Source organism: Ovis canadensis, chromosome 4, assembly GCF_042477335.2.
Source record: "Ovis canadensis isolate MfBH-ARS-UI-01 breed Bighorn chromosome 4, ARS-UI_OviCan_v2, whole genome shotgun sequence".
NCBI lineage: Eukaryota > Metazoa > Chordata > Mammalia > Artiodactyla > Bovidae > Ovis > Ovis canadensis.
The window spans coordinates 45,006,486-45,019,536 of record NC_091248.1 but is presented as its reverse complement, the minus strand read 5'-3'; the positions used below and the strand labels follow the sequence as shown (position 1 = coordinate 45,019,536).

General features: G+C 39.6%; 1 protein-coding gene across 1 annotated transcript in view; it reads right to left on the bottom strand.

Annotated features, from left to right (window-relative positions):
• The window catches only part of DNAH11 (dynein axonemal heavy chain 11), a 357,148-nt gene that overhangs the window by 251,585 nt on the left and 92,512 nt on the right, over positions 1-13,051 (bottom strand). The window contains exons 29-30 of the mRNA XM_069587639.1: positions 9,629-9,778; positions 6,257-6,490 (exon numbers count right to left, since the gene is read on the bottom strand). Of these exons, the coding sequence (XP_069443740.1) occupies positions 6,257-6,490; positions 9,629-9,778 (384 nt within the window). The remainder of the gene's footprint in view (positions 1-6,256; positions 6,491-9,628; positions 9,779-13,051) is intronic.

Sequence of the window (13,051 nt, the reverse complement as noted above, 5' to 3'; positions counted from 1 at the left end):
CTCAAAACAATCAGTAGAATAATCTAAATAAGACTAGTAATGAGATAGAAAAATAAAAACCATAATGAAGAGGTAACTCATCAAAAAACTGATTTTTACAGAAGTTAAAAAAGAAAAAACTTGGAGAAATTGAGATATAGTAACTGAAGTCAAACTGATGAAATGGGTTCGGTTCAGTTCAGTCACTGTCTTGTCCGACTATGCAACCTCATGGACTGCAGCACGCCAGGCCTCCCTGTCCATCTCCAACTCCCAGAGCCTGCTCAAACTCGTGTCCATCGAGTCGGTGATGCCATCCAACCATCTCATCCTCTGTCATCCCCTTCTCCTCTTGCCTTCAATCTTGCCCTGCATCAGGATCTTTGCCAAGGAGTCAGTTCTTTGTATCAAGTGGCCAAAGTACTGCAGTTTCACCTTCAGCATCGGTCCTTCCAATGAACATTCAGAACTGATTTCGTTAAGAAATGACTGGTTTGATCTCCTTGCAGTCCAAGGGACTTAGGGGTAAAGATGACTGACATCTGCAACTTCCTTTGAAATCAATCATAAATATAAGCTATGTCGATAGAATAAGAAAGGGTTGGATAAAGCATACATAATACGGTATGAAAGATTGTAGAACCTAGGTGGCAGGCCTGTACATCACTGTACTATTGTTTCAATGCTTTCATACATTTAAAAAGTTTTATGATAATCATTGGGGAAGAACTCCTTAAATTATGCATCACATTAGACAACATTGCTATTGCTATCACTATTTTCATTGTATCAGCGAAAACTAACACATAGCAGTTAAATTTCGTCAAGTACTTTTAATTACTTTTTTAATGATATTAACTAAATTAATCCTCTAACAATACTGTGATGCCATTATTATCTGTTTTACAGATCATGAAATGGAGGCACACAGAATAGTTAACCTGCTCAAAGTCATACAAGTAATAAAAGGCAAAGCTGAGATTTGAATCTATGTAATCTGGCCTTGGACTCCTTTTTTTCATTATAAACAAGAAGAAAAAGTTAGTGAACTGGAAGACAGACTTCAAAAGTCACTGAAATTGCACACAAAAAGGGAGAGAGTTTGAAAATATGAAATAAAGGTTAAAAGGCAAGGAGGATCACAGAAGTTTCAACATACCGCTGATAAAATTACAGAGAAAGAAAAAAGACCACAGAAACAAGGCATCAAAGGAAAGATGGAAGAGAATTTTCCCAAATTGAAGGCAGACATGTAACTAAAGATTCACAAAGCTCACTCAGTCCTCAGCAAACCAAGTTTAAAAAGCACACACACACACATACACACACAGACAAAATACACAAGAGTAAAATACAACATCAGAAACACAAAAAGAAAAATAAAATTGTATAATCTTCTAGGTCAGATTATTTATGAAGGAAAAACAATCTGACTGATCTAAAACTTTACAACCATAAAGGCCCCCAAATAATGGAATCATATTTTAAAAATTCTAAATGACAATAATTCTCAATTTTGAATTGTCTACCTAAAACTTTCAAGAAAGAAGTTTAAAAAGACAAGGGATCAGAAAACTCCCTATGTATCACTGGGAAAAGAGCTACGAGGTATACTTTAAAAGAAGAACTGGACTTAGAAATAAGCAGCAGCATTTTAAAAAATGAGCAAAGTTGTTGCTAAATGTATTGTTAAATCTATGTAAGGTTGAAAATAATAACAACACAATTAACCAGGGGTTAATACAAAATAAGACCAGACAACAAGTAAATGCAGAAATGGAGATAGAGAAAAGCACTCTAAGCTCTTGAGGAGGAAGAGGTAAGAACTATCAAAGGCAAAATGTAAGCATCATGAGCACAGGAACTACACAGCCAGAACCACACAGCCGAGAACAGTGTCTGAAGAGCGGTCAGACTGTCGCATCAACCTGAGTTTGGCAGAAGGGAGGGCATCAATTCTGGTATAGTCACATAAAGGAACATTATTTGACCATTTCTAGTGTGAATTTGATATTCTGTGTGTCAAGAGAAAATGTAACAAAATGCATGGAAGTTTAAAAAAAAAAGACATTTCTCTTGTTTATACACATACAATCAACATAAGTAACTATGGTTACAGGCTTCCCCTCTGGCTCAGATGGTAAAGAATCTACCTGTAATGTGGGAGACCCAGGTCACATCCCTGGGTTGGGAAGATCATCTGGAGAAGGAAATGGCAACATGGGAACAGCTATATACCAATGCATATACATTTATACAGAAAGAAACAGTAGATATAAGGAAAAACTTCTGACATCTATATGCCAAAAAGTTGTCAATGCTTCTCTGTGAGAAGTGAATCTACGAGTGTCTTTGAGAGTCAGTTTTAATGAGTGGATGAAACTGGACCCTGTTATACAAAGTGAAGTAAGACAGAAAGAGAAACACAAAACGCTGTATATTAACACATATATACGGAATGTAGGAAGACGGTCGTGACAATCCTACACGCAGGGCAGCAGAAGAGACACATATGTAAAGAACAGACTTTTGGACTATGTGGGAGAAGGCGATGATTTAAGAGAATAGCACTGAAACATATACGTTACCATGTGTAAGACAGATGACCAGTGCAAGCTCAATGTATGAAGCCCCCAAAGCCAGTGCTCTGGGACAACCCAGAGGGACAGAGTGGGGAGGGAGTGGTGGGGGCTCAGGACGGGGGACACATGTGTACCCGTGGTTGATTCGTGTTGATGTAAGGCAAAAACCATCACAATATTGTAATTATCCTCAAATTGAAATAATTTAATTTTTTAAAAAAGAAAAAAAAGTATTTGCCTTTTTTCCTCCCTGTACCTGAATTTTCATCTTTAGCAATAAATACATAATAGTGAAATCATGAAACTGAAAATGATAAAGTTGATATAAAAAAAGAAATATCCATAAAATATCATTGACTATTTTAAGCATTATTCTAATTATCACAAAAAACAATGGAGGCAAGGAGGGCATAAATTCTCGTATAGTCACATAAAGGAATGCTCCTCGGCAATGTCTAGTGTGAATTTAATGAAGAGAGGAGAAAATATTAGCATAGAGTAAGTAGAAATATGCTTCTTGAAAGACTGAAATTTGAGGAGTGATCAACAGTAGCTGAAATTTAAGACAGGATATTAATTTTTTAATAGTATCCTTACATATTTTTAAAAATATATAATAAAAATACTGCAGTTATAATAATAGCATAGATAACAATAAATCAGCTAACCAGAAAGTTAATTTTATAAGCATAATAGAATTCATTACAGTTTAATTATCTCAGTTGTTTTTACCCATAGAAAAAAAACTTAGCTTTCTCATCCACGTGACATTGACTACAATGGCAGAGATAATGTCCTAGGGAATAAATAGCCACATCTACCAATCTAAGCCTGTAACTTCAAGCCTACTAAATAGAAATTCACACCCCATTTTCCTAAGGATGTAAAATCAAGAATACACTGTTCTCCAAAAGTAAAGGATACTTACGTTTTTACTAAAACGTTCTTTAGAAACATAAGTAAGTTAGGTGGTTTCTACACAAGATGAATGGAGAAGGAAATGGCAACCCAGTATTCTTGCCTGGATAATCTCATGGACAGAGGAACCTGGAAGGCTACAGTCCATGGAACTGTAGAGTTGGACATGACTGAGCATACACACACCCCCAAGATTATGAAAGTCAAATTAAAAGGAATAATTTTTCCAGTAGTCACGTATGGATGTGAGAGTTGGACCATAAAGAGAGCTGAGCACCAAAGAATTGATGCTTTTGAACCATGGTGTTAGAGAAGACTCTTGAGAGTCCCTTGGACTGCAAGGAGATCCAACCAGTCCATCCTAAAGGAAATCAGTCCTGGGTGTTCATTGGAAGGACTGATGTTGGAGTTGAAACTCCAATACTTTGGCCACCTGATGCAAGGAACCGACTCACTAGAAAAGACCTTGATGCTGGGAAAGACTGAAGGCAGGAGAAGGGGAGAGGATGAGATGGTTGGATGGCATCACCAACTCAATGGACAAGAGTTTGAGCAAGCTCCACAAGTTGGTGAAGAACAGGGATGCCTGGCGTGCTGCAGTCCATGGGGTCACAAAGAGTCGGACACAACTGAGCAACTGAACTGAACTGAATCAACACAAGTATTCATTATCTGAATCTATGTGATTTCTAAGGCACTCCAGTTAAAATACCGCTAAGAAGAGAAGCAATGCAGAGGAGTGGAAAGCATTCTCAAGCTGGTGGATTGTACCTGTGATACTTAAAAATTTTATAACATTCACAAAGTCATTTAACAAATCTGGATTCAGACTTTATCCACTGAACACAAGAAGGGTAGACAAACTAATATTTAAACAGATAGTTAGGGAGTTTGGGATGGACAGGTACACACTGCTATATTTAAAATAGATAACCAATAAAGACCTACTATGCAGCACAGGGAACTCTGCTCAGTATTATGTAACAACTTAAATGGGAAAAGAATTTGAAAAAGAATAGATACATGTATATGTGTAACTGAATCACACCTGAAACACAACACTGTTAATCAACTATACTGCAATATAAAACAGAAAATTAAAAAATAAACAAATCTTTCAAAGTCTAATATTCCCTTTTTCGTAATAATATTTATTCTAATATATAATGTTTATGCACAATCACACCAGCACGGCTTTTTCCAAAATACACAACAATGCCTCTCAACCTCAATGACATCCAAATCTTCTGGGATCTTGTTAAAAAGCATACTTTGGTACAGTAGGTGTTGGATAGGCCTTGAGATTTTGTATTTTTGTCACACTCTCTGGTGAAAACAGTGGAAACAGTGTCAGACTTCATTTTGGGGGGCTCCAAAATCACTGCAGATGGTGACTGCAGCTATGAAATTAAAAGACACTTACTCCTTGGGAAGAAAAGTTATGAGCAACCTAGATAGCACATTCAAAAGCAGAGACATTACTTTGCCGACTAAGGTCCATCTAGTCAAGACTGTGGTTTTTCCTGTGGTCATGTATGGATGTGAGAGTTGGACTGTGAAGAAGGCTGAGCGCCAAAGAATTGATGCTTTTGAACTGTGGTGTTGAAGAAGACTCTTGAGAGTCCCTTGGACTGCAAGGAGATCCAACCAGTCCATTCTAAAAGAGATCAGCCCTGGGATTTCTTTGGAACGAATGATGCTAAAGCTGAAGCTCCAGTACTTTAGCCACCTCATGCAAAGAGTTGACTCATTGGAAAAGATTCTGATGCTGGGAGGGATTGGGGGCAGGAGGAGAAGGGGACGACAGAGGATGAGATGGCTGGATGGCATCACTGACTCGATGGATGTGAATGTGAGTGAACTCTGGGAGTTGGTGATGGACAGGGAGGCCTGGCGTGCTGCAATTCATGGGGTCACAAAGAGTCGGACACAACTGAGCGACTGAACTGAACTGGTGATACCAATGCTGCTGACACATGGAAAATACTGAGCAGCTTGGCCCTAGAAGATAAGCCTCATATTGTTTTAATCTATAGGCCAAGAGAAAGGTTCTGTCTCTGAATTGTTTCACAGCCAAGAGCCCATCTTAAGAGGGGAAGTTTAAGGAGAAGTCATAGGATGACTGGGGTGAATAAAATGGAGTTCAAAATAGACTCTTTTCCAAAGTTGCTCACCTGTGACTTATAATGAACAGAAAAAACAAAATACATGAAAACATTTGTCTTATTTGAAGAATTCTCTATCTTACTGAGTCAAGCAAACCATGCACCAAATATGTGGTCAGTCTAGATGGAGAGTCTTACCTTGGAAGAAAGAAATCGGTATCGTATCTAGGTGTGGGTGATAGACTAGATTCTTCAGAGACAGTAGATAAGAATGGATGTTTTTTATTTTCTATTGATGTATAGTTGATTTACAATGCTGCATTAATTTCTGTGGTATAGCCACCTGACTCAGTTATATATATGTGTATGTATATCTATCTATATATAAAATACTCTTTTTAATATTCTTTCCATTATGGCTTATTTCAGGATGTTGAATATAGTTCCCTGTGCTATCAGGACCTTGTTGTTTAAAGATGGATTCTTTTTAAGCCAATGTAAAAAAATAAGACCACCACCAAGCTAAAAAATGGGTAAACAAGTGACTGCTAAAATCTTCCCAGCATCATGCCTTTAACACATGAAACACTTCATAAACAAGAATGAATGAATGAAGCAAGCTTACCTCTTCAAGCCCCTTAAAACCTCAAAATCATGAATTTTACAAAATACCTGTTTTTTATGGAAATCCTTTAGGGCCGTTTCGTAGCCTTCCTCTAGCCTACTGAAGGCTATTCCTACATCTGTAGTCCACCAGATTTGCGAGCTAGTTAGTGCAACTTGAGCCGGGAAATCAAAAATCCACAGTTCCCTGGGTCTGTCTTCATAGACCGCGACGGCTTCTGTGATGGAATGACGCACTGTGTCCTGCATGGTCCGCTCCAGCTGCAGGAGCCAGGTTTCCACCTTTTAAAGCAAACAAATGTAGTAACACAGGCTTAACTACGGAGAGGGATAATGCTGTCCTCTCTCAGGCTTGAAGGCTACAAAGAGAGGAAGGCCTCAGGTAGATTTATTGGGTTGGCCAAAAGTTTGGTCAGGTTTTCTGTAAGACCTTATGGAAAAACTCAAATGAACTTTTTGGCCAACCCAGTGTTTTAAACTCCTGTTCTAGAAGGTAACTCAAAGGGGCTGGTGAACTACTGACAGATGAAGTCTTCCCCACATAAAACTGTCTTCTGCCAGGATACTGCTCATCTTATTTCACCTACCAGCTGTCTCATAAATTTCCACAGCCTAACCAGACAAGGTGTTCTCCATTCTTCATTTTTCAGATTTGAAGACCAGAGGGCTCTAGATCAAGCTCCTGTCTGGCAACACACAGTGTTTTGAGAAACCAAACATCACAGCCAGTATGTTAAAGTAAAATTCTAGAGATTTGAAAATCACAGGATATGGATTTTTTTTTAAGTGTACTTGATATAAAATACTGTGCTAAGTTTCAGGTGTACGGCAAAGTGATTCAATTATACATATATATGAATTATTTTTCAGACTTTTTGCCACTACAGGTTATTACAAGATACTGAATATAGTTCCCTGTGCTATAATAGGTCCTTGCTGTTTATCTGTTTTAAATATAGTAGTGTGTATCTGTTAATCCCAGCCTCCTAATTTATCCCTTTGCCCCCTTTCTCCTTCAGTAACCATAAATTTGCTTTCTGTGTGAGTCTAGTAAATTGATTTTTAAGTTTATTTTTGATGATTTTTAAATATACTGAAGATTCTACCCTAAAATCTCCATAGTATCTAGTCTTACAGTATTTTCAGCAAGTGTCTTAATTATATTCCCTACTGGCTCTCATCTTCACACTTGTCAGAAATTAGACAGGAGGAGAGATGAGAAAGAGGACAACTGCTGACTTGTGAAAATAAATCTTGAAAAAAATTCATTCAGAGTGTATTTTGTTCCCACAAATATATTTCAGTCAGTTTTCCATTCTATTCAAATATGCTTTGGTATATTTTTCTGTATATATGTCTCCCTAGGATGATGTTATATAACAAAAGGATACCTATACCATTTGAAAATAATTGACCATAATGATAAAAATGACTATACTAAATAAATCCCAGGGACTGTATGAGATCCTGAAATTATATAATGGATTTCTTTCCCTGCCCCTGTGAAGATGGCAGCAGTATTCCTACAACCTCTTTCTCTGGAGAACTGGGAAGGAGTGATGCGTGGTCAATGAGTTGACAGCCTTCCCTGTTGGAAGAAGGAAGCACGGCCTTCGCTATGGCCCAGTATCCTAGGAGCCTTCTCCCCTGGCCTCCTAGGCGGGCTTTGTTCCCATGCCCGAGTGCAGGAGATCTAAGCACTACTATCATCACTCAGTACAACTCAATGTCACCAAGCAACAGGCTCCTTTAGTAAGTACGTCATATATCATTTTAGCATCTCCCAGATGCTCTGGGATCCATGTCCTCAATATGGTCACCCTTTCTTCAGAACTTTCCGGTCCATTTGGGAAGACCAAACATACATGCATGGTGACACATCAGCCCGTGTTTAGAGGCTATGCCACCAACAGCGACTCGGCTCAACATAAGTTGAGAACTAAGCCCTGATGAGGTGCTTGCTTGATAGCTTCTCACATCTTAGTCTTTCATCAGCTTCTGTTCAACCCTTTGTAATAAGAATCGTCACTTCCCGTTATCACTAATTATGTGAACATCTATATCTTCAATGAGCCCAAGAGTTCCCAAAGGACAGGTGCTACGTCTTATTCATTTCTGGATTTCCTAAGGCCAAACCCAGTGGCTGGTACATAGCAGGTATTCAATAAACACTTGTCAAACAAAAGCCAAACAGCCAAAATTGGGAGGAACCAATCATAAAAGTGTGGGGTAGGGGGGAAGGCCTAAAGGGAAAGCATCTTTTAATAAAACAAAGGCAATTAGAGGGTACATGCAGTACATGGCCAAAGTCTCTAGCATAAGTTGCTTATACAGGATAAATTAGAGCACTGTGAAAACTTTCAAAGTCAAGGGTTTCTGCTAGTGATAACTGCATCTATCAATTGGACTGTCCTCCTTCTAGGCACTATGCCAGTCAGCTAGCAGTCTGCTGGGGAAGAGGCAGACGGCAACACACTTTTGTCAAGATAGTTTATGGTGATTTTTTTCTAATCATTGTAATAATATCCTAAGAGCCCAAGAGATCAAATATATACTTTAATCAAAGTATTCCACCATCTGCTTTCCCTGCATTTGGCAGGATTTTTCTGGTACAATATTAAAAAGCAACAGAGAAAACCCCTGTAGAAAAAGAGTTGCCATCAGATTTCTGCAAAGGGCCCTTTAAAGAATCCCCTGCCTCAACCTAAACTGTTCTGTAATAGAGGCTACTCTCTCTGTTACTCTGTGGATTAATTTTTAAGTTATACAAGCATCATCATAAAAAGGTGCAATTCCTCTAAATCATCTGAAAACACCAATAGCTCCTTCATAAATCATAACGAGCTGTTCTTACAGGTAACTGTTAAGAATATATTTGAGGTGTTTGTGAGGGAAGAGAACACGTTAACTATCTGTGCATGCGGTAATTGGTACATGTGACATCAGCTTTGCGGACTCAACCAAAGTTATTTACAAGCAGCTGTTTACAACATCCACCTTGGAATCCTGAACTGGAGCCACTTCCTAATGTGCTTCCCTGCAAGGCTCTGCTTCATCCTAATCCTTCCCTGAATGGTAAGCAGGGCTGAAAGTAATTCTCTCTGTAGGAGACTCAGTCACTGGGTGGCATTTGCTACTAATTCTGGGGTCTGCTCATTCAGTCCATCGCAGTCCTTCCTGTCCAGCTCAACTGCTAGCATCTTCGAGCCCCTGCAGGCTGCTGAAGCCTGATGCACAGGGTAGGAAGGCTGGCAGAGGGCTCCTCGGACACACCAGACACCTGTAAAGAGCAATCTCAAAGCACAAGACTAACCAGAGCCCGACAATTGACATGAACTAACAATTCCTGGTTCCATTCAACTTTTAAAAATGACGCCCCTACCCTCCCCTAGCATAGAGAATCTCACAATCAGCTCTTACATGGCCTATGCATTCACACCCGGCTGGGAATGGGACGTACTCCTTGTCTTTGCTATACATTCCAACCGCCCTGTGTGCAGAGACATACTGGTCGTCTTCAAACCGCAGATCTGCAATGCTGTCGAAGAGTTTGGAAAGGTGGCGTGTAACCTAAGAGAAGAAGCAGGAAGAGACAAGAGCACTTCTTACTGGAGGTGCACTCTGGGAATCTAGATAAATGTAGATTCATTCTGCAGCTACATTCTGGGAATGTAGCTAAATGAATTCACAAAACTGTCTTTATATCGTCACAGAGTTGCCTTAAAATGCTTTTTTTCCTTCCAAATAAAAATCACTTCTTCAGTTTCAGAGTTTGAAATGACCTCGGTGGAGAAGTAGCCAGACACTCTGATCACATCATCAGGTGTTGGGAGGTGAATGCTTACCCAGGTAGGTCATCTGTTTTCTCCTTAAAGGCTGGAGACTTACCAACTTCTCTATCTGTACCATATTCCTGCAGCAATCATTCTGCTGGAAATTTTGTGGTCAGGTTATTAAAATTCAGACATGGTATTTTACTCACACCATAAAAACCTTATTAAAAAAAGGTATTAAACTATTTGAAACAAAAATGTCAATTAGACCTTCTCCTTGGGTCAGGTGGTTTGCTACTGCACATCTGCTTTGATACTGACATGAGTCCCATGGCATATTTGTTACATAAGAAGGGTGAATGGGATTCTCCCATTTTCACTGACAAAGAAATTGAAAGTCAAGTATTAGGTGACTTCATCAAGTTGACATTGCTGAATATAAGTGGCAGTTAGAGCTTAAACCTGCAAGTCCAGGCCACATTTACAAAGTTCAAATTCTTCTGGCCTCATAACATTTTAGATCCTAAGTTGCGGGATTCCCAAAAGAATCCCTGATAATATAACATACTGAACCCTGCACAGACTACTGAAATATAAAACAAACCAAGTTAAAAAACAAAGATCTGCATTTGTTCTGCTAGAGGTCAGTTCAGAGATGAAAGTCCAATTGGTCTCCATATAGAACACGAGAACCAGTAAGCCTTCTCCATCTGGTCATATCAGAACAGATTGGGACCAGCCTCTCCACCTAAAAGGGCTGGCGAGGAGGAAAGGAGAGGAAGACGGAGGAAAGGAGAGGAAGACACGTGTTCTGCAGGCTCTCAGTCAGGCAAGCCACTCTACCTCCTCTGGGGTAGACTGAATAAAGGGCAGAGTGAACCACAGGAAATACCAGGAGTGGGAACAAGCATTCCCTCCTTCCACATGGCACAACTAAAAGCTGCAAAGGAGAACACAGTTTGGTGAATCCTCAAAAAGTTAACATAGGGACTTCCCAGTGGCCCAGTGTTCAAGCATCTGTCTGCCAAAGCAGAGGACACGGATTTAATTTCTGGTCTAGCAAGATCCCACAGGCTGCAGAGCAACCGGATCCATGAGCCGCAGTGACTGAGCCTGCGCTCCACAACAAGAGAAGCCACCGCAAGGAGCAGCCCATGTGCAGCAACTAGAGAGCAAGTCCCCACTTGCCTCCACTAGAGAAAGCCCACATTCAGCAATCAAGTTCCAGCACAAAAATGAATACATAATATTAGAAAAAGAATAAATAAAAGGTTAACATAGACTTGCCATAAGACCCAGAATTTCACTACTAGGTATATACCCCAAACTACCGAAAACAAGTACTCAAAATTCCTGTACAAAAATACTCATAGCAGGATTATTCACAAAAGGTGGAATGAACCCAGATGTCCACTCACGGACGACAGACACACTGTGGCAAATCCATACAATGGAATACTGCTCAGGCATCAAAAGCAGTGAAGCACTGGCGCATGCTACAACATGGATGAAGCTTGTCGAAAATGTCATGCCGTCAGGAGGTGGCGGGAGGAGCAGGCAAGGGAAGGCAGTGGCTTCTTGATGGGTGCGGGGCTCTATATCAGGGTGATAAAATAATTTGGAACTAGGCAGAGGTAACAGATGCACAACACAGTGAATGTACAAAATGCCAATGAATCATACATTTTAAAATGCCTAATTTTGTATCGTCTGAATTTCATCTCAATAATAAAAAAATAAATAAAAACCAGAAGATGTTTTCAAGCCACAGAACATTTCTTAGCACATAGCATTACAGCCATCTCTGCAATGAGATTTTCTTGAAATACAGTTGAACCAGACTTGATAACTATCCCAACAGCAGCTCCTAGGAACAACAGCAACCTGCCTAAATTTCCCACATGATAAGACCACTATCAATATTGGGAAGGAACTCAAGGGTGATTTAATCTCTGAAGCTTTTAGCCCTGACATTTTTGCTGAATTCACTGTTTTAGTATTGAAGAAAATCACAACAAGGAATCTCCCGAGTTGAAAACAGATGAGTTTCTGCGGCTCTCACTTTCTGTGTAGACAGAGTGGTAGCCGATGATCATTGCTTGGATTATGAGTTACCGCATCCCTGCACATAACCCAGAGGACGTTTACACACGGTCTCTCCAATCACCTCACAGTTCGCTGTCACAGCTGAAGTGGCCAGCAAGTGCACAGATGTTTAATGGCTTCTACTGCAGAATGGGCCTAAATAATATTCAGGTGCAAAGCGGCAGGATAAACGAGACCTCAACTATCAGACACCCTCACACATCACTGCTTTGGCCAGGAAAGCGTTTCACAAGAACTGCTAATCCTGCAGTCATTCAGTGGGTGACCAGGACATGCAAACCCCGCAGCTTGCTGTTCTCCTGTGACTTATACCTGGCTTGCTGGGAGTTAGATAGCTTCCTATTCTGCCCTCCACTTCCAGCTTCTGAGAGAAACACAACCATTTTCTTAACTAACATGCATGCTGTTGCCCTCAAATTAGTTCCATTTCTTTGTACTTGTTAACACAAAATTTAAATTCCTTTTTGCTAGTTGGGTCTTTGGAAAGATCTTTGATTTTACAATTAAAAAAAAAAAACTGATGCCTCCCTTTTTACCTCACTAAGAAGAAACAGAATGGATATGAACATTTCAAATCATGAAATTCAATATTTTGATCATATCTTGAACAGGTTTCTAAAAGGTTAGTGACAAAAACTGAAATGCTGTTTCACTGATTTACAGTAAATCAGGTGCATCCACCCACTGGGGTGTAGGTACTCAGGCAGGTCCTGCTTAGGATAGTACTGCAGGATTGTAAGAACAACTGTGCCACCTCTACAGTCCATGGGTAAACATGCAATTGTGCTCTGGCCTTGAAAAATTTTTGTTAAAATATTAAAATCCCTCTCACTCTTGGTTACAGAAGCACAGGGAAATAAAAAACTACAAATAAATATTTAGTATACTAACTGAAAATACTAAAAAAGTAAACATTGTTTTAGTTCTTTATAGGAAATTTATCAGGAGGAGTTCAAACAGCACT